The sequence below is a fragment of the Corvus moneduloides genome, chromosome 9, assembly GCF_009650955.1.
Source record: "Corvus moneduloides isolate bCorMon1 chromosome 9, bCorMon1.pri, whole genome shotgun sequence".
NCBI classification, from domain to species: domain Eukaryota; kingdom Metazoa; phylum Chordata; class Aves; order Passeriformes; family Corvidae; genus Corvus; species Corvus moneduloides.
In genome coordinates, this window is record NC_045484.1 from 6,976,726 (window position 1) to 7,001,071 (window position 24,346).

The 24,346-nt window shown below is 49.1% G+C and overlaps 2 protein-coding genes across 2 annotated transcripts; one reads left to right on the plus strand and one right to left on the minus strand.

Annotated features, from left to right (window-relative positions):
• Positions 1–892: 892 nt before the first annotated feature.
• On the minus strand, positions 893–15,805 carry TADA1 (transcriptional adaptor 1). The gene is made up of 8 exons (XM_032118561.1): positions 15,693–15,805; positions 15,267–15,358; positions 14,108–14,173; positions 7,354–7,451; positions 4,988–5,197; positions 3,826–3,977; positions 2,794–2,956; positions 893–1,844 (listed from the first exon to the last, which is right to left on the minus strand). The coding sequence occupies exons 1-8, from the start codon at positions 15,764–15,766 to the stop codon at positions 1,692–1,694; spliced, it is 1,008 nt and encodes a 335-aa protein (XP_031974452.1). The 5' UTR covers positions 15,767–15,805; the 3' UTR covers positions 893–1,691.
• An 18-nt stretch (positions 15,806–15,823) lies between these two features.
• On the plus strand, positions 15,824–23,955 carry PRDX6 (peroxiredoxin 6). The gene is made up of 5 exons (XM_032118564.1): positions 15,824–16,008; positions 17,809–17,965; positions 21,928–22,074; positions 22,579–22,725; positions 23,305–23,955. The coding sequence occupies exons 1-5, from the start codon at positions 15,917–15,919 to the stop codon at positions 23,434–23,436; spliced, it is 675 nt and encodes a 224-aa protein (XP_031974455.1). The 5' UTR covers positions 15,824–15,916; the 3' UTR covers positions 23,437–23,955.
• Positions 23,956–24,346: the final 391 nt, after the last annotated feature.

The following is a 24,346-nucleotide window of genomic DNA, read 5'->3' on the forward strand; positions in this document are numbered from 1 at the left end:
ACTATTATATATCTATACGTGTATAACCAGTCAAACAAACAGCAATAACTATGGCAGTAACAGCAAACAATCACAAACCCAGTCCCAGCCTTCTCGGCTGTCAGGCCCTTTCCCCTCGGGTGCAGTTCCGCTCGCAGCCGGCAGGGGCGCTGGCGGCTCCCGGTGAGCAGGGCAGGTGCGATGGTTCCCCCGCGGCTGCAGGGGGCGCTCCGGAGCGAGCTCGGGGAGCACGCGGCACTGGCAGCCTGGGATCCCGGGAAGGGATGGAACAAAGGCTTCACAAACCGCTGGGCAGCCGATCCCGGTGTCTGGCCGGACCCTCGGGAACAGCAGGCTGGAATGGCAGGGACGAGCACAAATCCCGGGTGGCAGACGAGAGGTATTGAACTCCGGAGCTGCGGCGGGAACCCCGGAGGTCTCGGCAGGCAGGGAGTGCGGGGCTACAGAGTAGCGAAGGCTCGAAACAACAGCAGGAGCAGGGCGGCTGCAGCCCGGCTCCCAGCGGGGCAGGGGAAGGCGGGCTTGGGAATCCCGGGGTTTCTCTGGTAGAAGGAAGGCAGCTGAAAAACAGCAGCCTGCAGTGCCGACAAGTTCCCCCAGCCTCTCTCTCCATCCAAACGCCGGGAACTAACAGCCCACAAACCCAGGTGAAAGAGGATGAAAGAAGAGGCCAGATGGACCCCTCCCTCTGTGGCCAGGTCTTTTGTTTTTCTTAAGCACCTAGTAATTTGTCCCCCTAGCAAGATGGATGGGGAAAATTCTTTAAGAGAAAAAAGAAAACAGAAGAACTCCTAAAACCCCAACAAGCAGTTTCAGTTCCACTAATCTGGAGGCACAGTAAGTGAGTCATACTTCAGCAGGTACCTCCATGTGTGAGGTCAAAACCAGGTCATGTAGTAATTAAGACACTTTAATGGAATTCTCATGTTATAATAAGCTTGTTCCCACAGCTGACTCAGGAATACAGCAGAGCACCTGAAACCCAGCAGGTGGAATTTCTCCTTTTAAACAGTGATCTGCACATCTCCCATGTGGAGAGGTGTGCCTACATAATTTTATAATGAAGTAATACAAGGCTGCATATTTACAAGGAAGTGATAGGAGAGATTTGTTAATGCTGCAAATCCAAGGAGTCTCCAACACCAAGACAATTCCCTTTTTGCCTTGTTTTCTCACAGTTTGTAATCAGAAGTTCCCCTGGCAAAAGAGGAACAATTCAGGTCAGCTTACAGAATTCGCTCATTTTCACAAGAGGCCACTCCATAACCAAGTAATGAAAAGGATCCCATCAGCCACAACAGAAGCTGGACAAGGCCTCTGAAGTCTGAGCTCAGGAGGGAAACTACCTGAGAGGGGAGGGCAAGGAGGCAGATTCTCCATGCTCACAAAGAAGACAAAAGCACACCTTATTTAAAAAAAAACTCTTTCCACTCTCACATTTATTTTTCCTAAAAACAGTCCTTGCAAATGTGTCCTGTTTCTCTTTTCCAATTCAGTGGCATTGGTGTAAGTACTCCATGGCACATGACTCTGGGGAGGCAGAGGAAGTGTCCCACAACTCAGTCACATTTCCATAGGAAAAGCTGACTCATAAATTACATCATCCTGGAGATGCTGACACAGGTTTGTAAGGAGCATCCGAATGACAAGTCCCAGGAACAGGCTGGAGCCACCTGAAGGCTGGCCCAGCTCTAGCAGAGCAGGAGGCCCTCCTTTGTTGCCAGGCGCTGCCGATGGATCTTGTCCTGCTGTAGCTCCTCGTGGTTCGGATGCCAGAGTTTCATGACAATCCTCTCAATGTTTAGAGCATAGACTGTGTGTGCAGGGATAACTTCTTTGTGCACCTGGAAATGCATGTTAGAAAACAAGTTGCACGCTTCCATAGACATTTCCCCACGTTGCCCAGGGAATAACCTCCCTCTACTCCAGGATGCTCTGGGTGCCAGACCTGCAGAGTGGGAATAAAGGCTGTTTCACAGGGAGAGCTGCTCCTGCCAGCACTGCCACAGCAGCCAACTTACACCACTTTCTAAGGGAGTGGCATGGTAAGGAAATAGTCATTTTGCTCTTGGGGTGGTAATCAATAATTGCTCATCAAAACCTTAGAAACAACAATTCTGACTAAACACGAGATGACTGTTTGATTACAGCTCTGTGGTCTGTATCCAGAGCTGTGAAACAAAATCCCAAGGCCTGTTCACAAAAGCAGAGATCATCAAGGGGGAATTTCTCACAGCTAACTTTAGACATTCAAAGTAGGCAATGTTCCCACAGCTGCCTGAGAGGGAGGGAACCACAGCCATACATCTCCAATGAAAATTCACCCAGCTGACCTTAAATGCCTCCCCAGGGTTGGGGTGATCATAGTTAATCCACTGCAGTGGTCTGCATGCCAGGACCAAGTATTCCTCTAAGTACCCAGGTGGAACATGAGAAGTAAGAAGGGACATGCCAGGTAAGTTATTTTGCTGCAGCACTGTCAAAACCTGTCTAGCTCAGTTCTGACATAATCACTGCAGTCTTGCTGCAGAGGAAGAGTTCACCCTTCTTGCACAGCTGTGAGACAGGGATTTCCTCATCAGCTCTGTGACCAAGGGGAGCAGAACAGGCATTAAACCATGAGTTAACACTGGGAACAAATCAAGGCCAAAGAATCTGACAGGCAAAGAAGGAAAGAGACTGCAGGAGGAGAAAACAAATCCCCCTCCATGCATGTAAACCACGTCTAAGACAGGCAGCTGGCACCCAGGACAAGGCTGCCTGTGACACGAAGGTGTGACACGACCAGCTTACCTGCAATGCTTCAAAGAGGTCATACATGTTGACTGGAGGCAGCGATGCTGGCAGAGTGTCCCCAGAGCAGGCCAGGAGCAGGGCTGCCTGCTGCTCAGCGTCATCAGGAGCGGGCGGGGGGGCCAGGCTCTGACCTGCTGAGGGCGCCGCGCTGCTCGGGGGGCTGGGGGCAGAGCAGGCAGGAAGACATCCCAGTCACAAAAACAGCACCAGCTGTGGCAGTCACACAGCAGGGGCCCTGCTTTTCTACACCAGCTCATGTGGCCCATATGTACATAAAATTATTTCAGCTCTAATAAAAATTTCTTTAAAATTCCAGTTTAATAAAAAGAGTGCAGACAGATCCTCAACATGCCTCAGCACTGCTTAAATGGTCTTGGCTGTGCAACTTCTGTTCCTTGCAGCCAATAGTTTCTATCCAGCATAAAAATTAAGGCACACACAACATTAAACTGAAACACTGGCTATTAGGCAGAGTTGTTTGTAGTGCTATAATCAAATCTTAAAACACCCACAACCTCCTGTCAACTGCTAGAAGCTGCCACAGGCAAACACAACTGCCTTCTCATACACACATGCAGGCAGATGCACTGCACAAGCTCTTTGACACTGAGGCTCCAAACAAGAGGACCTTGAAGCTCTGCCAACTGGAAATACGTGCCAAGGAACCATAAACACATTTGGATGCAAGAAATAACAGGATGGAAGTGTCCTGCAGGTCCTCACTGACATTTCAATCCTATGGTACAACAGCCAGGCCTAAAGGCAGAGAATTCCTGTGTTACTGAAGTTTACAAAAAGCAGTAATAAACTAATGGACAAGCAGAGGTAAGGAACAGAGGTCTAATACTGTCCTACAGTCCAGTGCTGGGAAATCCCCATATTCTCACTCCCTGTTTAGCTGTACAATCCTCCATACCAATGCCTTCCTAGTGTGTGAAAGCAAAATAATAAAAGAAGACACTGAACCATGGAGTTATTCCAAGACTAGCAAAATCCATTTACATTATCAGTGTGCTGAGAGCTCCTTACCACTCAATTAAATTGTTATAAGCAACAACACTGTTCTTCAGATATGGCTGAGGGTTGACATTGCTTCCAAAGGCATACTTGAAATGGCCATCCCTCAGACGATAGGCTTTCCTCCTGGATATCACAGAGGTCAGAATGTCCTTAAGATGGTTCTGCAAAAAAACCCAAATCTTATGACGTGTGGTGATGTGTAGGACACTCATGGCTAGGAGAAGGGCCTCACCAACTGGCAAGACAGAAGCAGTGCTGCTATGACCACAAGGACCTAAAGATGGAAGGGAACCAGTATCTGGACAAGCTACAGGATGTTTTCATTATCCAGCAGATGGATACAGAGAACATGGCATTTTGTGAGTACTGTAAGCATCAGCCTGGCAACTATACTTTAGTATGTGATGTCCTGCTTCAAATGTCAAAGGGGTGTCTTCAATGCTAGGAAATTCCCAACCTCTGATTAAGATTTCGTAACTGACATTAAATGTTACACTTGAACTGAAATACAGGCCCTGAAATGACAGTGAAAAGCCACTCACTCATCTTTTTCATTTGCCTGAAAAGCGATGGAGAAGGAATCATATGAAAAAAACAAGCAGACAACTTCTAAATTTGGCCTCACTGCCAGATGGGGAATTCAGGTTGGCCTCCACATCCTGAGTGCAGAAAGCCATCCACACATCAATGCTCCAAGCAGTGGCTGTGTCATTCCTGGGATGTGTAAAGTGAGGCACCACCAATGGCCAAAGCCAAACCAGGGCTTCACCTGCAGATATCACCTGATCCTGTTGCTTCACGGCCAGGCCAGACACTGTGCCTTTAACAGGTTGCTTTTCATAGAACTGGTCAAACTGGCATTCCCATTCTGTCCCTGCTTTTAAGTGACAGGAACAGTATTTTCCACAACAGCTACTTAACATGCCTGGGGTACTGTGCAGGTACTTCACAATTAACACTTGCAGGCAGAAGTCCAAGACTTTACATCTAGGGCACTACAAACCTGGAAGCCTCTCGATTCTCACATTACTCTGGGGCAAAAGGGCAATTGGAGAACAATCAGAGCAGCAGGTTTCCTCCCCATGCTGAGGGACAATACCTCAGACTTGCACACAAGAGCCTTTTGCTGCTGGTGTCATGAGACCACTGCTGCCACCCAGCCCAGCCTCACCTCCACAGCGTAAACAACAGCTGTCACTGCCTCCTCAGTGACATTGTCCAGCCCATGCTCATATGCAGTTACAATCATCCTTCCTTCCAGCTGGCCACGTGTTGGCAGCATCATGGTGTGAGAGCAGAGCTTCAAATCATCATCTTCCTGAGGATCCTTTGCCACAAACTGCTGGGCTCCTGACAGTGGATTCTGAGGCTGGAACCGGTGCTGTCATGAAAACAACATTAAAGCATAAGATAATATTCATTCAGACCCTTTGGTTCATCAAGGGGACATCCCTTCTCCAAGCAGAAAGCATACACCTATAAAAACATAAAAAATCCTCCCCAGGATACTCTCCCAACCCCCAATGACTTGCAGCTGAAGACATTGCTAAGTCAGTGTTGGTATGCTTTCAGTGAACTTGTCCAGCAGCACCCCAAACCACCTGAACGTTGGGTATCCACAACACACTGCAGCCAGAAATTCTACACAGCACATGAAGACTCACCTGCTCTGGTCTGCTCTGTACCTCCCCACCTGCTAGATTTGTTTGATTCTCCTGTGAGTCCCAAATATGGTCAGCCACTGTCCTTTTTATCTCCTTTCACATTACCCAGGCCAGTGACTGGACTTTCACATCTCTCAGACACCTCCTTCCATGCTGAAGAGTTCTCATCTATTTAATCATTTCTGGTACAGAAGGGTGTCTATTTACTCTCTGTACAGTTTCCCTCTAGACTAAAACCCATGATTCTAAACTTGTGTGATTGATTCTTACATCTCTCTAATGCTTTAAACTTAGACCAATTCCAGCCCTAATTTCATACTCCAGTCTCCCTGTGCACTTTTACTACTCTAAGCAGAGCTGTGTTACTGAGCAGCCACTAATTCTGAGATGGATTATGACTCTTTTTCAGAACTGACTTGGTTATTTAGGGAAAAAACCCATCACAGAACAGGAATTCATACCAGAAGGTGGCATTTCCCAGGCCGCATGTATTCCAGCACAAATCCTTTGCTGCACTATGTCTCAAGCTCTCAGTGCTTGTGGTGGCTCCTCAGTCCCCAAATAAACGGGGGGTAACAAAGCAAATGTAAATTACTGATCCTTGAGCCCAGATATGTGCTTGGCCCAGCTCTAACCCACAAGGGAACAAGACTCATCATACTCCCAACAACTCTCCCACGGCTCTGGAATGGAGATTGCTGCAAGGCTCTTACAGGGAACGAGGACAAACACAGACTATAAATATGAACAATGAACATGCAGCAAAGTGGATTTCTCACATCTTAGTTTCCAGGGAGAAAGGGGAGCTGCTTTAGTGAAAGGACAGTGTGGCATCAGAGTGAAAAACCAATCCATCCACTACTGATGTGAAAGCAGGTTTCCCTCCCCATAATTCTAAAGACTTATGCTTTCATTACAGGAAAGTCACATGCCTGGAAAAAAAGACCTTCAAAATGTAAGCAACTTTCAAGGGGAATGTGGTTTGGGAGAGCAGAAGCCAACTGGAATGGACCTGTGGTCATTCACAGTGTTACTCTGACCAGTGAGGGAAACATTACAAAATCCCAAGGCACTTCCAAGTTCACACTACTCAGGAATTCCACTAGCCCATTAATCATAACATGCACTTCATACAGTGCTTACTGCCAAGCATTCCTGAACATGTGTATAAACACACACTAGAAATCTGGTGTATTGTAGGGGCATTGAGCAAATCAAATTCTAAGCCTTCCACTACACCACAGCTTGCTTCTCAAACTCTCAGCTACTTGCCGCTGAAGAGTTACAGTGAAGTTTTAAGACAGACAAGGCAACACAGACTGAATTCAGAACATCACAATTCAGGTTGCAGCTGTGAGCACTGCAAAGTATTTCAACAATTTCTAAATACAAGGAGCTTTCAGCTGGGGCATCCCTCTGGAACACTGGTCTCAAGTGCACACACTCACAGTGCCTAATCATAGTCCCTAGAAGGGCTCTATGCACCTTATCAAACCCTGCTTGTTGAAGAGAATGCCTCATCCCAAATCTCTGTCACACCAGGCCCTTCCACACTGGTCTGGCAGCATAGAAAACAACTGCAGAACAGGGGTATGACAGTGCTAGGTGAAGGTACAGAGCCTTTGCTGCAAAGTGAACTGGATCTTGCACATTTCTATGCCATCTACCAGAAGACAGCACCTTTGAAAGGCATCTTCAGCTCTGGAACAAACAACTGGACCTTCTAAAAACATTACACCCAAGGAATATCTTGCTTCTAACGCTTTGGGTTGCAGAGGTAATCACAGAATTCTGTCTGACTGCCTGAATAAATAGGAAATCACTTGCTTTAAGAATCTGGCAGATGTGTAACGAGAACCACAGACACACTTACATCAAACTTTTGGCGAACTGAAGAAATCTTTTTCTTCCCTTTGGGTTTTCCAGGTTTAGTTGCAGAGCCACCTGGCCATGGCAGAGATCCAGCACCTTCTACAAATGGAAAAGAAAAAATAAAACAAAACCAGAAAAGTAACTCTGTGTTGCTGATTTAGGGCCAGGATGAAAGCCTTAACATTTGGCCACCTGCTAAGCCTTAATCCCAAAATCAACAGCCACAGCCCAAAGAAAGGTCTTCCGAGGGGAGAACACTTCTGATAGCCCTTCTCTTCCTTTGTCAGCCCCTTGCTAGTTTGACTCACTCATCACCCATGACTTATGTAGCAATTTCTGTCCAAACAAAACCCATAGTGAAAGGAGAGAGATAAGCATAGCCTGTCATGAAAGCCAAAAGGAAGGAAAAAGTCATTTGCAGAGAGCTTGCCTAGAGGTGGATTCTCCTCCCCCCAACTCCTGGATTACTAATTTTTCTCTGTTTCTGTATTTTCAAGTTCTTTTACTCAGAGTTTGGATTACAACACAGGAGACGCCAGAATTCTTGTTCAGACTTAGTTGTTTATTATATCTTATCTTTAGCACAGCTGCACAGTGTGCCTCCAAGGTTGTTAGGGTGGAAAATGGCTGTGATTTTAACTTTCCAAGCTTTTTAAAGTCTAAATTAACCAATTATGACATGCTAAGTAATATGTTTTTACTTACAATCCAATTACCAACTTTTCATGCCCGCAATGCAGAACTTTTGACCCAATGATAGAGGATTCAGATTTGTGAAGAAGGAGAAAGAAGAAGACATAAATCCACACCCAAAATCCTCCATAATGTTACACTTATATGTAATTATATCCCAAAAACCTAAATTCTCTAAACCCAGGGTTCCAGCACTGGATCAGGTCAAATGTTAAACCATCTGGATTAAGCAGTCTGACTCCCCAGTCCTCCTTCTGCTTCAGCAAGCTTTGTCATGGATCCTTATTGAACACCACAGCTGATTGTTCTGTTACACTGAAGAGAAGGAGAGGGGAGAAAAACTGCAGAGGCCACTGAGCCCAGGAGCAGGATGACACTAATGTGACCAGTGAGTGAACAGCTGAAAAAGTGGTTACTGTTTAGTACCAATAAATAAATATATTTGGTCACATCATCAGCTCAAAAGTCCACTGAATGCTGTCTGACAGCTACACCTACAGTAGGCCAAACCACATCCTGATAATCACGCAGCACTTGGAAAGTACAGCCTAGCAAATTTCCTGCTGACAGGTTTATAGCATCTCTGAGCAATTAATTCCTTCAGGAACACTGGGGCTTAAGACAGCACTGCATTGGATGTGTGTGCACTCACTGACAGGGAACAAGTGCAACTCAGAGACTGGACAGCCCTCTCGTGGCTACAGAGGCAGCCTCTGCTTTGTGCCTCCAGTACCCTCCTTCCCTGGTTTTGCACTGCAAGTGAGCATCCTTTTCCTTTGGAGCAGAGCATGCCCTGAGCTGGGTCCCTGCTCACCTCCAGGGAGCTTGGACAGCTCAGCTCTGAAGGGACTTCAGCTGCCTTCAAAGCAGAGGCTGAAGCTCTGCTGCCAGGCAATTCTGACAGCAATGTCTTAGACATTCCCTGGCCACACCTCAGCCAGAATTTGCCATTTCCTCTAGACAGGGACAAGAAGTGACAGCAGCCTTTCCACATCTCACCACTCACAACCGGGCGATCCTCAGGCACACTCACTGAGCACTGACCAACACCCAGTTGTGGTTCTCTCCTGCTCCCAACAGGCTGCCACAGTTCTCACCAGCTTCACACCAATCTGTTGATCTCTGGCTGTCCCAGCTATGCTTAATTTGCTGTAATCAAGAATTAACCATGTTTAATTTGCTGTAGTTAGGAATTCATAAATACAGTTATATCACAGCCCTGTTTGTAAGGAATGAAGCTGGCAAAAAGACCTTGGCTATGGGCAGCTTCCCACACTCAGAGCTGGAGCACAAGCAGAGTGTTCTCTGCCATGGAAAAAAATTTCTAATACACGACTGTAAGGAACAGGCTAAACTAGAGGATTCAGGTGAAGTTTTTGAATGATCAGCTGCTAAGAAGGTATTAGAAACAACCCACACACACACAGATGGCACATTCTTCCTACATAAAAAAAAGTTAACCATGAAGATTAGCTACGTCCTATTAGAAAGGTGGAAACCCATAGCCTACAAACCCTGTTGTCAAAATCCACTGGTCAGTTTAAGAAATTAAAAGATAATAAAAAACCTCCCCGAAACTCATAAGGCTGGTGTCACTACTAATCAATACATCACAGGAGAGGCCCTAATAATGGGACATAGGAAACCACGGTGGAACACCACATCAAAGACCCCACTTGCCCTTCATCAGGATCCCAGGATCATCAAAACAATGCTACTTCTCTCAGATATTTCAGTTTTTACAGGTCTTATTCTTCCTCCTTCTCTCCTCCATAGCAGGTCAGACCCCTTCTAGTCAGGGGAGATTAGGTGCACTAAGGACAGACACAGAAATGACCTGTGCTATTCCAGAGCTCTCAATACAAGCACACCTCTAGCTCCCAATGTCACCACACTCCAGGCCCTTCTTCCTTGCCAGAAGTCTCACACAGCTCCACTTGTGACAGTACCCTCAGCTGTGTGACTAGAGAAAGTGCAGTGGATGGAGATGGAAATTGCAAACACTCTTTTCTCTGACAATGTACTACAGATACAATGTTACAGCCAAGTCTGAATTTTCAAAATACCTTTTTTAAAAAAATAATGCAGTAGCTTTTAAATTAAATAGCAATTAAATTTTTAGGCTTTGACAGCAGATCTGAAAGATGCAACTTAATTGAATCTCAATGTGCACATTTAACAAGAACTTAGCCAGACTCAGTTTAAAACAAGGAAAAGATAAGATACAATCTCCTATTCTCCACTATAATGAACCCATAGCAGAATTTTTGGTTCCTTTTCCAGGTTTTCATATTAACAAGCCTAATGCACTAGATGAAGAAAGCAAAATTTCCCTCTAGCATTCTAAGAAAACCAGTACTTGTCTTCCTGGCTACAAATGACAAGGCTGGGTTGGCTCAGGTGTGGAAGATGTCAGCGGCTTTTATTTAATCTTGCTAGCAACGGAACCAGACCTCAACAAGCCACAGCAATGGCTGCTGCTCTGCCTTCCAAGATCAGCAACAGATAAAAAACATTTTTCTAAGAACTGCCACGTCTGCATAGCACCATCATGATGGCACCAGCCAGTCCAGACAGAGCCTGTCAGGTTTTCCTGATGTGCTACATGAGGAAAGGACAAAGACACAGAGAAAGTCACCACAGAAGGAAGCAGAGAGGCAGAGAAAACACACATTTTCCACTCCCGTTTACTTGATCTTCAGTTGGGGGGGTTGTTTGTTTTAATCTTCTTGCAGGAACAAGGGTTTTGGTCAGGTATTCTGCTGCTATTTGGCTGATATTCTGCTCACACTCGCATTTTCTTACTTTTCGTCCCTTCTCAACACTCTGGAGAGAAGCAAACACAAGCAACTGAGCTCATCTCACAGCTGAAAGCCCTCTAAGCAAAGCCTGCAGACAAACCTGACAAAATAAAATGCTCCTGTTATTTCACATGAGTTCTAATTCACTGAACCATCTTTTAATTGCCTCCAGACTACTACTAAATAAATTAAATCCTTACATCACTAACTCAAGTGTTTGCAATTGTCTCAGTTTTATTGTTAACATTTAGCTAAGAAAGGCGGTAACAGTTCAAGCAAGACACATTAACTGAAGAAACCCTGCTAACCTGAGTGCTTGCAACTGTCCAACAAACAGGGTAAGCTTAGTGAGCAAGTCCATGCAAGGTTAAGAAAGGATTTAAACCAGAGCTCCTCTTGATGGATTTTTTTGGGGAAGAAAAAATCCCAGTGTGCTGGTTTGGGGTGGAAGACGGTTAATATTTTCCATACTGGCTTGTATGGGACTGTGTTTTGGATTTGTGCTAAGAGTAATGTTGGTAACACAGGCATGTTTTCATTCCTGTTGAGCAACCCTGACACAGAGTCAAGGGCTTTTTTGCTCCTCACCCCATCCCACCAGCGAGGAGCCTGGCAGTGCACAAGGACTTGGGAGGGGCCACAGCCAGGAGAGCTGACCCCAAATGGTCATCCTTCACATCAGAATAGGCAACACAACTCCCTCCCTCTCCACTGCCAAGCCCTAAATGTCCCATGCCAGAGAGGCTGTGGAACTGGGATTTGAAGTTTGGGTGACCAACAGCCTAAGCAGATGAGAGGAGGAAATGCAAAGTATTCTCAAAATGGGTCACATTCACCCAATGCTCCCCTAAATCCCAGGTGGAACCACTACTTCAAGAGGCAGCAAAATTTGGATCAGATGGGTTTGTTTGCATGGTTCAACATATGTTATAATCACTCCTAAAAAATACTTTCCCCAAGGGTTCTTATTCCAATACAATACAACATCAAGTACAATTTTACCACTGACCACAAGATTATTTTTTAATACAAAATAGCATTTTAAGGATGGTTCTTTCCCTTTATCTCTCACACGAAGGTGGAAAGTACATGCATCAGTAACCCTTGTGATTGCGTGCCAAGTGCCTCAAAAACACTTCTTTAAAGTTACTTCTTTCCATGAATCATGAAGTAAACACCTTCTACCCAAAAGACAGTGGCTGAGACAAAAGCCTGTTAGCTTTCCATTCTTACATGGAGAAAAAAAAAAAAAAGAAACAAACCACAAAAAAAAATTAGCGGGTGTCAGACTGGCATCTAGAGGAAGAAAAAGAAATCTAGATGTTAACAGCTAGTATTCCACTTGTACTGCATTTTCCTGGGCTTGCACGTACAACCCTACACCACACACAGCTGATAGTGAGATTTACCAGTCAGTGGCCCAGAAAGAGGTATCTCAGCACAGATCAGCTCCCAAATCATTGGGAGACTCTGCACTCATCTGTGGACAGCAAAACTGAGACTATAGAAGGGACTAGCAGAACACACTGTTAGCTCCACAGCACCAAACCATGTCTTTAAGACCACAGACCCATGACTAAGCTGGCTTATGCAACCTGTGGACACAGAGCCAGCCAAAGCTTGCCTGAAAGCCCTGGAGGTGACCAGCACTGGGGAAGAATCATGGCCAGCTGGCTCACCACTACATGCTATCACTGACCTGCTGAACCACTACAACCAGGGTTCTTCAAGGGCTCTGAAGAGAGCAGCTGCAACAGGACAAGACCAAATCTCCTCCAAGGACTTGAAATTAAAGGTCAGGCAGGAAATAATGAGCATTTGGAAGGCACCTGTGGAGCAGGACCTTGCTCTGCTGGGGCTCCTACCTTCAACACATTCCTAAACAGCCTTGAAAAAGGGACACCTGGGAGAACTTGCTGACAAATCCTGACCAGACAGCTGCAGAGGAGCTGCCATGACTAAGTGGCATAAACAGACTGGCTAAAGAGACAAATGACATTCAATACAGCTAAGCCCAGAGTGTGCACACAGGAATAAACAACCCCAACATCAGCCACATGGCAAGAGGCTCTAACCTGATCACTGCCTCTCAGAAACAGGACCTCTGAGCTATGAACTCTACCCCAACACTCACAGCAGCTCAGTGCTGAGCTCAGAGAACAGACACTGTCTCCCTCCCCCTCCTCATTTAGACTCAGCTGCTCCAGGTAATAATCAGGGGAATCACTGTTCTTGTGCTTTCTTTTTATAATCCATCTGTAATTAATTAATCTAAGTCGAAAGCAAGGAGCAGCAGATTCAGACATAAACCTTCTGATTTACATGAGTCCAGACCCCTAAAGGGAACAAGTCTAGGACACACAAGGCGTTTCTGAAGTTCAATCAAGAGCAAACAAAGCAAGTTTGCAGGTAGGGGTGATTAACATTTAAATAGCACAGCTGGTACAGTTAAGGACCAGCTCCAACACAAAAACCTGCGGGCATCTATGAGTTTTTCAGGTTTTACTTCCTCTAGCTACAACAGGCACCTCCATAACAGGTATTCTGTCCTCTCAAGAAACTCATCTCTCAGGTCCCGTATGAGCTGTAACAATTTTCTCTCCCCTCCTACACAGCAGTTCCGTATCGCAAATTGCACCTCAATTGCCCTTGCTACCACAGCTCTGCATTGAGAGCTCTTTTGAAGACCAAACGAAACACACCCTGCAACCCTGAGGACAGCCATTCTAGACACTCAAAAAGTTAAGATGTTACTCTAGATGCTCACAAAATTAAAATGTTATCTGCAGACAATTGGGTTAATTGGTCATAGCTCAACTAAGGCCCACTGTAAGCACTTTTCTGTCAGATATGAACTTGAAATCAAGATCAGTCAGGAATACCCAGCTCTCCAAAATGACCTCCCCAGCAGAGAAAGGAACAAAGTACAGAGGAGGAAGAAAGTGGTAAGCAAAGCAGATCAAAGAGAAAGCTGCATCTGCCTTTACCCTTCAACTCACAGCAGACACCCAATCCAGAAATCAAACCAGATTATCACAGGCAGCAATCCAGCATCAGCCTCTAACCAAGCACACACAGCTTAGTCATAGAAGTATCTCTGCTGAAATCAGCTGAATCACTATTTTGCTACCTTTTTGCCTGTGTGGAAAAAACCCCATGAATATTAAGGCTCAGAAAATTGGGGTACTGTGTAGACACACCCCAAACACACAAGTTGCACAGTGTTACACCCAGTGTTTAATGAGGCTTCTCAGGACTTACCTGGGGCAGAAACCAAGATCTGGCATCGGGTGAGAATAGCCAGGAGGAAATCGTTGTGAGAGTGGACTGTGGAGAGACAGAGAGCTCATTAGCAGCACATCAGTGCCCACAGACACCCCCTCAAAGCCATCCTAAAGCAGCTCCCTAAGCTTTCCCACAGCTGGGTTCTCCCCAGCTGCTCAGTTACAAAGGCAGAGTTTTCAATTTAAGTTTTTTTGAGAGTTTACTCCTACTGGGCCCAGAATCTACTATTATGACAACAACACAAAAGACACTACACACAGCATAGAAAACAATTAGGTCACTTCGCAGTGTTACACACACACACACACAAAGTGTTATAGCTACTTGTCTCTGTGTATTCAGCCAGTAAGAGGAGGAGCAGCTGTCTCCTCTTGCCATGCAGGCACCAGACTGCACTGCTTTTGGTTTTGCTAGAAAATCCACCAAAACGAGAATCAGCCCCACAAAGATGAAGTCAACTCAAACAGGTTCTAACAAAACAGAACTTCCTTGCAGAGGTTTACCGGAACATAGTGTAATCGTGTACTAGAGAAAGTGAAAATAACTTCATAGGCAGGATCAGAGGGTTACAGGATCCTCTTCGGAGTCTAAGCACCAACATGCTCCCTGCCCTTCCCTACAGAGATCATGAATATGGAAGCCAGGAGTCCTCACAATGAGCTCAGCAACGCCCATCAGTGTTTGCAGACACACAAAGAAGCAAGGATCAAGGAATCTCATCCTTCAGCACTCCCACCTGCCATTCCCAAAGGCCAGGAAGGACCTGCCTGCAGCAAATTCACCTAGGTGAATTCAGGGTTCCCTCCCCTACTTCAGCCACAACCAAACGCAAAATACAGAAAGGACTGTGTCTCCACAGTGATATTTAAAAAATGGCTTTTTGGTTGCTGGAACAGCATATTTTAAATTTTTACCACATTTACACAAGGCCAAATTGCCTCTCAGTGCCCGAGTTACAAAGGGACTTCCCTACGGAGGCCAGGGCACCTCCCACCATTTTAACTCCATTGCTACCTATTTAACTCCTATTTCCCCCACAGCACTTTCCGCTTTCGGGAAGCACCGTGGAGCCGGGAGGAGCTTCCCACGCCTGGCAGGGCAAGGCAGGGAAATGACACACACGGTGTTTTTTTACCATTGTCTTGCGTGAGAAGCCTGCGCGCTTCCAGGTCAAACTCCTCCTTACTGATCTTCTGCTTGAACCAGAGCTTCAGGTTGGCCCAGTACCTAGGGAAGAGCAGGGAATCACAGAATCAATTCGGTTGGAAAAGACCTCCGAGATCATTGAGTCCAACCTACCAACACCACCGTGTCAACCAGACCACGGCACTGAGTGCTGCACCCAGTCTTTCCTTGAGCACCTCTAGGAACGGTGCAGACGCCAGAGGAAAAGCACTGTTCCCACACCCAGAAGCAGCGCAGAGGTTTTGCACAGACACAGCACAAACGCGACGGGTCAGGGGAGGCCGAGAGGGGCCAGGCAGATCGCGCAGCCAACAGCCCCAATCCAGCCGGGCGGGACGGCCCAGGCCCGCATCCCCCGCTCCCTGAGGGCACTCACTGCTTCACGTTCTCGCCCAGCGCCTCACTGAGGCTCTTCTTGGCCGCCTCCAGCTCGCTCACGTAGGTCGCCATCACGACCGCCGCCGCCTGAGGGCCGTCACGTGCCCTTCGGTCACGTGGCCGGGAAGGGGGCGGTGCCGGCGCGCAGGCGCAGAGGAGGCGGCGGCGGCTCCAGGAGCAGCAGAGGGAAGTGTGTCGGGAATTGTTGCGGGAGCCGCAGCCATGCCGGGACTGCTGCTGGGGGACGAGGCGCCTAATTTTGAGGCGGACACCACGCAGGGCCGTATCCGCTTCCACGACTTCCTGGGAGACTCGTGAGTGCTTAGAGTTGTGGGACCGCAACCGGGGGTGGGCGCAGGGGGGTGGGATGTGCGCGCCGCCGGCGCTGCCCGGGGAGCAGGGACGGAGCGGAACCGCTCACCGCGTTCCTTCCACAGGGGTGAACCCCGTGTACGCGGCGCAGTTCCACGGGCTTGCTCCAAAAATGTGGGGTTTTCTCGTGGAGCCGCAGCCCCGCGCCGGAGAGCTCGGGGGGTGGGCACGGCGGGATTCCCGGGGAGCGCGGTGGCGAGAGCTGCCCGTCCCCATCGTCGTCGTCTGCGCGGCCGGAGGGCGAGCCCAGGCCTGGAGGACAGGGAAGAGTCAGAGCCCGGGGCACGGCAAAGCCAGGCTTGCCAGAGCAGCCCTTAGCCCAGGCCAGTCCCGGAGACCAGCTCGGGTGTCACGTACATCCCGGCAGTGTGAGCCCGGGCGTGCGAAGGTGCAGTGACTCCTGCTTGAGCCCGACCTGGAAAGCCACGTGCCTTCGGGCACCATTTCCCGCACAGCCAGCTGCTCCATTTCTGACACAAGCACAGCGTGTTTGGGACTCACTCCCGGCAACGCTTGGCAGGCTTGAATCAGCGTTTGGGTCCCCTTCTGTCGGCATTGTGAGCTTGAGCAAACGGAGAAAAAAGAACCCTCTTAGCTGCAGGCCTTCTGAAACTGGCTGTTCCGGCTTGGTCACACACGTGATACCTTTCTCCTCGGTTGTTTCCTGCTATTTATTCAAGGAGCATAGTTATTGTATGAAGAGACTCGGCACCAGTGGCCAGGTAGCTGCCCCGTTAAGTCCTGGTGACCCGTGGCAGTCACACGGCTCTGGCAGAGCTGCAGGGGGCCTCACTTGATCCTTCCAACTGCATTCCCAAATGTCTCAGATAGAACTTTCCCCCACTGCTGTGGTGCTGGGGGGCAGGTGAAGATCGGTGCAGTAAGATATGTGAGTGTTGAGCTGAGAAATGGTGCAACGAGTCCCTGGCAGGGAATTTGAAGTGCTAGGGGTGCTTTTGCTTTAGTCCCAGGGAAGTCCTGAGAGCCTTTTTGCTCCAGCCCATCATGCTGCTTGCTGGGCTGCATTGCTGCCTTTCTCTGTGCACTGCTTACCTTACTGGTGAAGTGTAGGATTAGTATTTGCCAGCTCTAAAGACTCAAAATCTATTGCTGCCAAGCTGTGGCCAAAAGCAAGGTAGCTGTGTCATTGTAACAAGAGCCACAATACGATGTTAACTTCTGGCCTTCCCTGTTGATTAATTCTTACTTTTTCATGAAGTGCATCTAGCAGCTCACAGCCGCAGCTGAGTTTGAGGCTTGGTCCTCTCCCATTCTTTTGAGTTGCATGATATACATGTGTATCTCCTCGTGGAGATGAGGTGTAGGGGGTAGTGGCCAGTCTCGTGAATCAGTGACCATCTCTGCAATAACCTGGCTGGCAGGTTGGCATCTGCATCCCCTCACGCATGGGGTCTCTGGGTACAGTGTACACAGGGCTCCCCCAAACTTCCTCACATGGCACAGTGTCCACCTCCATGTCAAGAACCACGGGCTGTTCCAGTATCTCCTGTAGGATCCTGGAGGGAGAGCGGGGAGTGAGGTGCAGGGAGTTTCTGAGAGCAGGGCTTATCTCATGGAGGTTTCTAGTGATAGGGAAGGAAGAGTTCCCAGGGCAGGATTTCCTTATCAGAGACACGAGCTGTTCCTGCCGTCCACGCCATGCACTCTCCACAGCTTTTTGTCTGCAGCACAAACCAGAATGACATCTCACCTTCACACCAGCTCCTTCCCTCCCCTTCCAGGTGGGGTATCCTGTTCTCCCACCCGCGGGACTTCACCCCTGTGTGCACCACGGAGCTGGGCCGGGCGGCAAAGCTGGCAGCCGAGTTCAGCAAGCGCAACGTGAAGATGATCGCGCTCTCCATCGACAGCGTCCAGGACCATCTCTCCTGGTGCAAGGTACGGGCTGTGCAGGCGGGGCAGCTTGAGCTGCTGCCCTGCTCCTAAGGCCACAGGAGAGGCCCACACAGGCTTGGAGCTACATATGTCACATCCCAACGCATGGGGGTGCTAAAATTCAGGGCAGGAACGGGAAGGTCTTCTCCATCTTCACAGAGCACCCCACCAAGTCCAGGGTGCTCTGTGCACTTTGATACAAGAGGAAAACAATGTTACTGCTGTCCCACCACTGGCCGGTAGGGTTAAATCATGTGGAGGTGATGCTAAAACCTCAGAGGAAGGCAACTATCCATAGACCCTCAGAAAGTTCTGTAATAAAACAGGAAAGGAAAAGAGGCATCAGAAGTGAGGAGGCAATTGTGGTTCATGCTTGGGTAGGGAAAACAGAGGACAAACAGCGACATGTTAAATATAAAACCACAAATAGGAGAATGTTAAATGTAGAACGAACATGAGGGAGTATTAAAAAAAGATAGGAGTGGAGTAACTTGGTGAAGGAACTTGAAAGGAACTAAAGACAAACTTCTGAAGGGAGCCTGTGTGTGCTGCCAGCGAGAATGGTTCCAGGGCTAGAGGCAGTAGGGGTCTAAAATGAGTATTTCAGACAGAAATGGCCGGAGTGTAAAAGTCCCTGGGTGAATTACCTGCCACTCTCTTAGCTCTTAATATTGGGAATGTTCTCACATATTTTCCAGGGGTGAGAGATGTGTGCAATAAGAGGCATTAAAGGTGAGAAATGTGTACACTTGAACATTATTTCATGACTGACTGGCTTTAGAAATTAGCTAATTGCCTTATTGCTAAATTGACCTTTGTACCTGAGTAGTGCATGGCCAATGTCCAAGCAAGGGACATTGCCCTCAGAAGGGCCTGGGGAAAGCAATGTACAAATCCCAGTAAATGAGGTTTCTGTGCTAGTCAAACTGGCTGAAGCCAGCAGTCAAATTAGCAAATAACATGTCATTAAACATAACAGAGAATTTGGGTTGTGCGTTTGTTAGGGAGTCTCAACTCGTGGTTGGCTAAAGCCCTTTGTGTTAGGGTATTGCTGACTTCTGCAAAGGCTTTGAATTTGCAAGAAGCTCTTCAATGAAATCAGCTTTGTGAAGGGCAGGCTCTTTCTTGCAGGAAGGCATTAAGTTGTGTCAAGGGAGGGAAGTGCTGAGCTCTCTCCAGGGCCTGCAGGGATATGTGGGGTTCAGCAGACTCAGGTGATCTGAAAAAGAGATGAACAACGAGCTGACTTTGCTGATGCCATGAAATTATTCAGCACAACCTCAGGTAAAACCAGGAGAAGTTGCAGATCAGCCTCTCGATGCTGGCTGAGGGGAGCCTTCCAGAAAAACCACAGAAAATGCAGTGATTCAAGCTGTGGTGAGCTTTCTGTCAGGCTGAGAGAAGCCTTGGAGACAGAGGTTTGGAAGTGTCAGCTCGGCACCTGTCAGAAAGAAACAGGTGAAAGTCCTCCAGAAAAAAAGATCCAACTGATGAGGACAAATCCACAGAAGACTGGAGTGTTCCACGCAGTCTGTGTTTCACTAGATTAAACTTAACAAATCCTAGGAGTGAGCAAACCTTTGGGCAGAACCCTCTGTGCAGCATTCCTAAGCACACCTCTGCTTTCTCTTTGGATGAAGCTCCTAGCAGTAGTGAGAGGATGAAGCTGTTTTTCCCTGGAGCCCAGCCTGCAAGGAAGCAAGTGGGCAGGAGGGGTGGCCGAAATCCTGCATGAAACAATAAAGAAACTTCTGCTTGCTTTGCTGCCAAATATCTGTGGGCAGCCTGGAAAGGTGGGGCCAGAGTGTAGCCAATAATCCTTGTGCCACTTTGTGCAGCTGTGCTTTCCAACCAGAGATGTCACAGCTATTCTTATCCATTCCTAGCCAAAAAATAGCCTTGCTCCAGGAACTGGAACAAGCCTGTAGCTCAGCCAGGGATTGATTCCCACTCTCCGACCTCCCCAGTTGGTGTGCTGCTTCTCCAAGGGCTGAATGAATGCCTGAGCTCCCGAAGCAGGCCTGGCTGGCACATGCTGTGCACATCAGAGGTTTCAGCGCTCTCTTTGGCCACTGATACCTGCACCTTGGTGAGTCGATGGTGAATAAATCACTCCAGTGATGCCTGGTTTCAGCTTGGACTCTGGAAAGAAAATTAGTTAATAGGGAAGCGAGTCATGGGTGTGTTATTGCAAAACAGGGTGTGGTTCATGAGGCTGTTTTCTAGAGCTCCCCAGGTCATGAAGTTACGCAGTTTGGAGCGAGTTACAGTCCATAGGATTCAGGTATTACTTCTCAGAAACTCTCTCCGTCCTCCAACCCCTGCTCTGAAGAGAGGGATGGGTGGGTCTCATTTGCTGATGTCCATCTGCAGCCTCTTGTGACTCTGTGGGGCATTCAGCAGCATTTCTCCTCAGCTGAACTCTCCAGCTCTGCTTTCCTTCCCTGCTCTGCTCTGACAAGGCAGGTTTGCAGGACAACAGAACTGATTCCTTGCTTGCTTCCTAGGCAGGCCTGACCACAACCCAGCCGAGATAAACTGCCCCTTTGAACAGAGCAGTGGTGACTCAGAAAGGCCTGGGGAGAAAACAAGCAAAGAGAAAAGCTGGAAAGGAAACATCTGGCCACGTGTGCACCACTTGACCTGCTTGCAGCATCCTGAGCAGCTGGGTCAGGGCTACAGCCCCTTTTGTCAGCACCATCAGCCTAGGAGGGCTGAGGAGGGGTGCAGGGCCTGCCTGCTCTTATTGCTGTTGGTGTGCTCTGAGCAGTGCCAAGGTGCAGCATTTCCGACCCTGCCCTCCCTGAGTTCCCTCTGAGCTGGGCCCACCCTGCTCCTCCCCCACATTCAAAGCCTGGAGAAGGCAGAGAGATTTGTATATTGAAGTTATCAGCTGAGCTGATAATGCAGCACAGCAGTGTGAGGGAGGCTCACACCAGCATTGCAGTTAGTTCTGTCCCCTTGTAGCATGACAAGGGTGTAAGGAACAGTCTGCCCTGTTCTGGGGCAGGAACCTTGAATTACACTTGCTTTGATGCTGGCAGCTGCTCTGCCTGTGCCGCCTCGAGCAGGCTCCTCCCAGCATTGCTGGGGCTCAGTGTGACCTGTGAGGGTGGTACTGCAAAGTCCAGGGGTAACTTAAATGCCTTGCTCAAGCCCAGACCAGGCTTGGAGATGCTCAAAATAACAGTTTCCCTGTATTTGTGAGGCCGTTCAAGTTTGAACTAGTACAGGGAGGAACCTCATAAACCAGGGTCACAAGGAAGAGCTTGCAGGGCTGTGGAGGGGGATGGTTTTCTCTTCTGTCCCAGACATGGTTCAGAAGGGAGTGAGCAGTGTCCCAGCACCTGCACTCAGGCTTCCACTCTTATTTTTTGAGAGTCTTTAGTTAAGTAAGCTGTGAGTGACTCACTAAATGGAATTGGTCCCTTGCACAAGACCTGTGAAGTGTTGGACCTTTGTTAGCTGTAGAGTTGCTGGTTTGCTCTGCCACTAGAGACAACAATTCCTTAAGAGCGCAGTTCAGTTGAGGTGTGAAACCAGCACATCTGTCAGCAGTGCTAGATCCCGTACTTGGAGAGAGTTGGAAGAGGGACACTGTTCTCAGTGAAAGGTGGTTAAACCTCTCTGTGTCACTAACACGGGCAGGAATTCCCTGTTGCTCCATACCCACTGCCTGGGCAAAGCAGCTGGTCCACAGGGTGTGAGTGCAGACAGCCTAAGAACTGACCTCCAAGAACAAGGCACAGTCCAGCCTGGCACAAAGGTTTCTGGTTTGTCACCTGGTTTCTGGCAACTTCATGGAAGGCCATGAGCCCCTGGCTGTGCTATGCCAGCCTGAGACCTTGGGGCCAGGCGAGTCATGAGCTCCTGCAGCACAGCTGCTGAACGTTTCTGCCTGGCCTCTGTCTCTGTGATGGTGCCACAGCCAGGAGCAGGAACATCCCATGGCTTTGTCTTTGCAGGACATCAATGCCTACAACGGGGAACAGCCTGCAGAGAAGCTCCCCTTCCCCATCATTGCTGACAAGAACCGGGAGCTGGCCGTCAAGCTGGGCATGCTGGACCCAGATGAGCTGGACAAGGATGGGATGCCCCTGACCGCTCGCGTGGTGAGTGCCTGTCCCCACAGTGCCTTCCCAGAAGTACAGAACTATGCCCTGCTATCCTGCCCTGTGTCTGTGGGGCAGCTTACCTGGATGGACATAGCCACCCTCAGGAGCTGGGATGACTTCCTTGGGCTGGAACCATGGGTTGTCTCAGAGAGGCAGCGCAGCGCTGGCCTTCTGGTGACCCACCCATCCTGGTTGTGCCTGTCCTAGACTTATTTTTGCCAGTCCTTGATCTACTGGACTTTCCCTCTCCCCTCATGTGCTTGCATTGGAAGGGCACATGTAGCAAAACAAGCTGGCATTGGACACAGGAGCTCCCAGAGCAAAACCACATTCCCTGGGCATCACTTGTTCTCCAGATCCCTACCATGGCATCCCCCTGTCCCAACACCTGTGATCAAGCAGGCCACCTCCCAGGAAAGGAGGGAACATCAGGGCTGAGCAGATCCAGCAGAGCACTCAGACAAATCTGCCCAGCCCCTGACCCTGTCTCCCTGTGCTCAGGTGTTCGTTTTTGGCCCGGATAAGAAGCTGAAGCTCTCTATCCTGTACCCAGCCACCACTGGGAGAAACTTTGATGAGATCCTGAGAGTGGTGGACTCCCTGCAGCTCACAGCATACAAGAAGGTTGCTACCCCTGTGGACTGGAAGGTGAGAAGCAGAGCAAAGCTCAGAGCCAGGCACTGGAAACAGGCACTGAAATGGCAGCCAGCCTCCCTTGGAGGGACACCCACAGGGTGGGGGAAGCAGCAGGTGGAGGCAGCCTTACCTTTAAAGGCTCCTGTTTCTTGCAGCATAAGCTCCCAGTGAGTTGGGCCAGCTCACCCACCTCCTGGCAAAGCACACCTTTCTCCAGGGCTTGGAATCAAGGGGGAGCCAGCACCACCTGTCCAGGGGTGCCTAAGCAATAGGAATGGATGAGCAGACTCAGGCAAGCTGTGGTCCATCCAGCATCGCAGAGATGCTCAAACTCTCCCATCCTTACTCCCTGTTCCCATGGAAGTGCCATGAGGAGGAGCTGGGCTGTGGGAACCCATTGGCAGGGCTGGCAGATGGCACAGCTCTCCCTTTGGACATCACCCATGTCTCCTGGTGTAGCTCCCAGTCAGCCCTCACTGCTGGCTCCAGGCAGAGCTGCACAGGGCGTGCCTGGGGCTGAGCATTCACAGGGAGGTAGTGCCACCTGTGTCAAACCCTGCTGGCTCCTCACCGTTCCCATTTGCTCCCCAGCCCGGTGACAGTGTCATGGTTGTGCCCACCTTGCCTGACGAGGAAGCCAAGAAGCTCTTCCCCAAAGGGGTCTTCACGAAGGAGCTCCCGTCGGGCAAGAAGTACCTGCGCTACACCCCGCAGCCAGAGTGAGTGTCTGTCTGTCCGTCCATCCCGCCGGGATGCCAGGAGCCTTCCCAGGCCCAGCTCCTGCCCCTCCGACACCGCACAATCCACAGCCTCGTACCGTCACACTGGTGGTGCACTGCAGTACTAAACCAACCCTCCTGTCCCCTTCACCCCCTACATCCCCTCAGAACTAAACCCTGGGTGTTTTCCTGCCTTGAGCCAGCCCTGCAGGGATGAGATGAGCAGACCAGTGGGGACTCCAGGGCCCGTGCTGTGGCGTCTCTCCTGTTTGGTAGCAGCCATGCTTTTTCCAGAGGCGTGGTGAGAAGGGGTGTCCTGCTGGGACAGGGAGCTTTGGGAGCTCCAAACTGCTGCATGCCTTTCAGAGCAGCTGTCTAACACACCTTTGGTCCCATGAGTAGGGGAGGAGCTGCAGAGCCAAATCTCTCACTTCTTACTGCTTTCTCATCTCTTGCTGGAAGGTGATTGTTTCCAAGTTTTATGGAAGAGGGAATCGAGCAAATAAACTGACCTTCAGTAGTACCTGCAGTGTTCCTTGTGTGCCTGTGCTGGCCCCCATGGCACCCTGCACCATTTACTTTGTTCCCTGTGGCCGTGCAGCTGGGATTTGTGCCCAAGCTCCCGAGGGGGGTAGCAGCAGCATAGACTGCTCTTGTTCTTGCTCTGTAAGGAAGGCATTTTGGAAAGATAGGTTGTCCTGGGGCACACGGTCTCAGACAAGGCTGTTGCACTGCCCCTACTGGGAAGGAAGAATGTGTCTCAGCCTGGCCTGCCCTTAGCTGCTGGGTAGGGGGCCCGTCCCTGCTCCCAGGGCATGAGCAGGCACAACATGAGCTGTGCAAACTCCTGCCTGCTCTCCCACACCGCCATCTCAGGGATTTCTCAAGAGATGGACAATGTTTTAATGTAACAG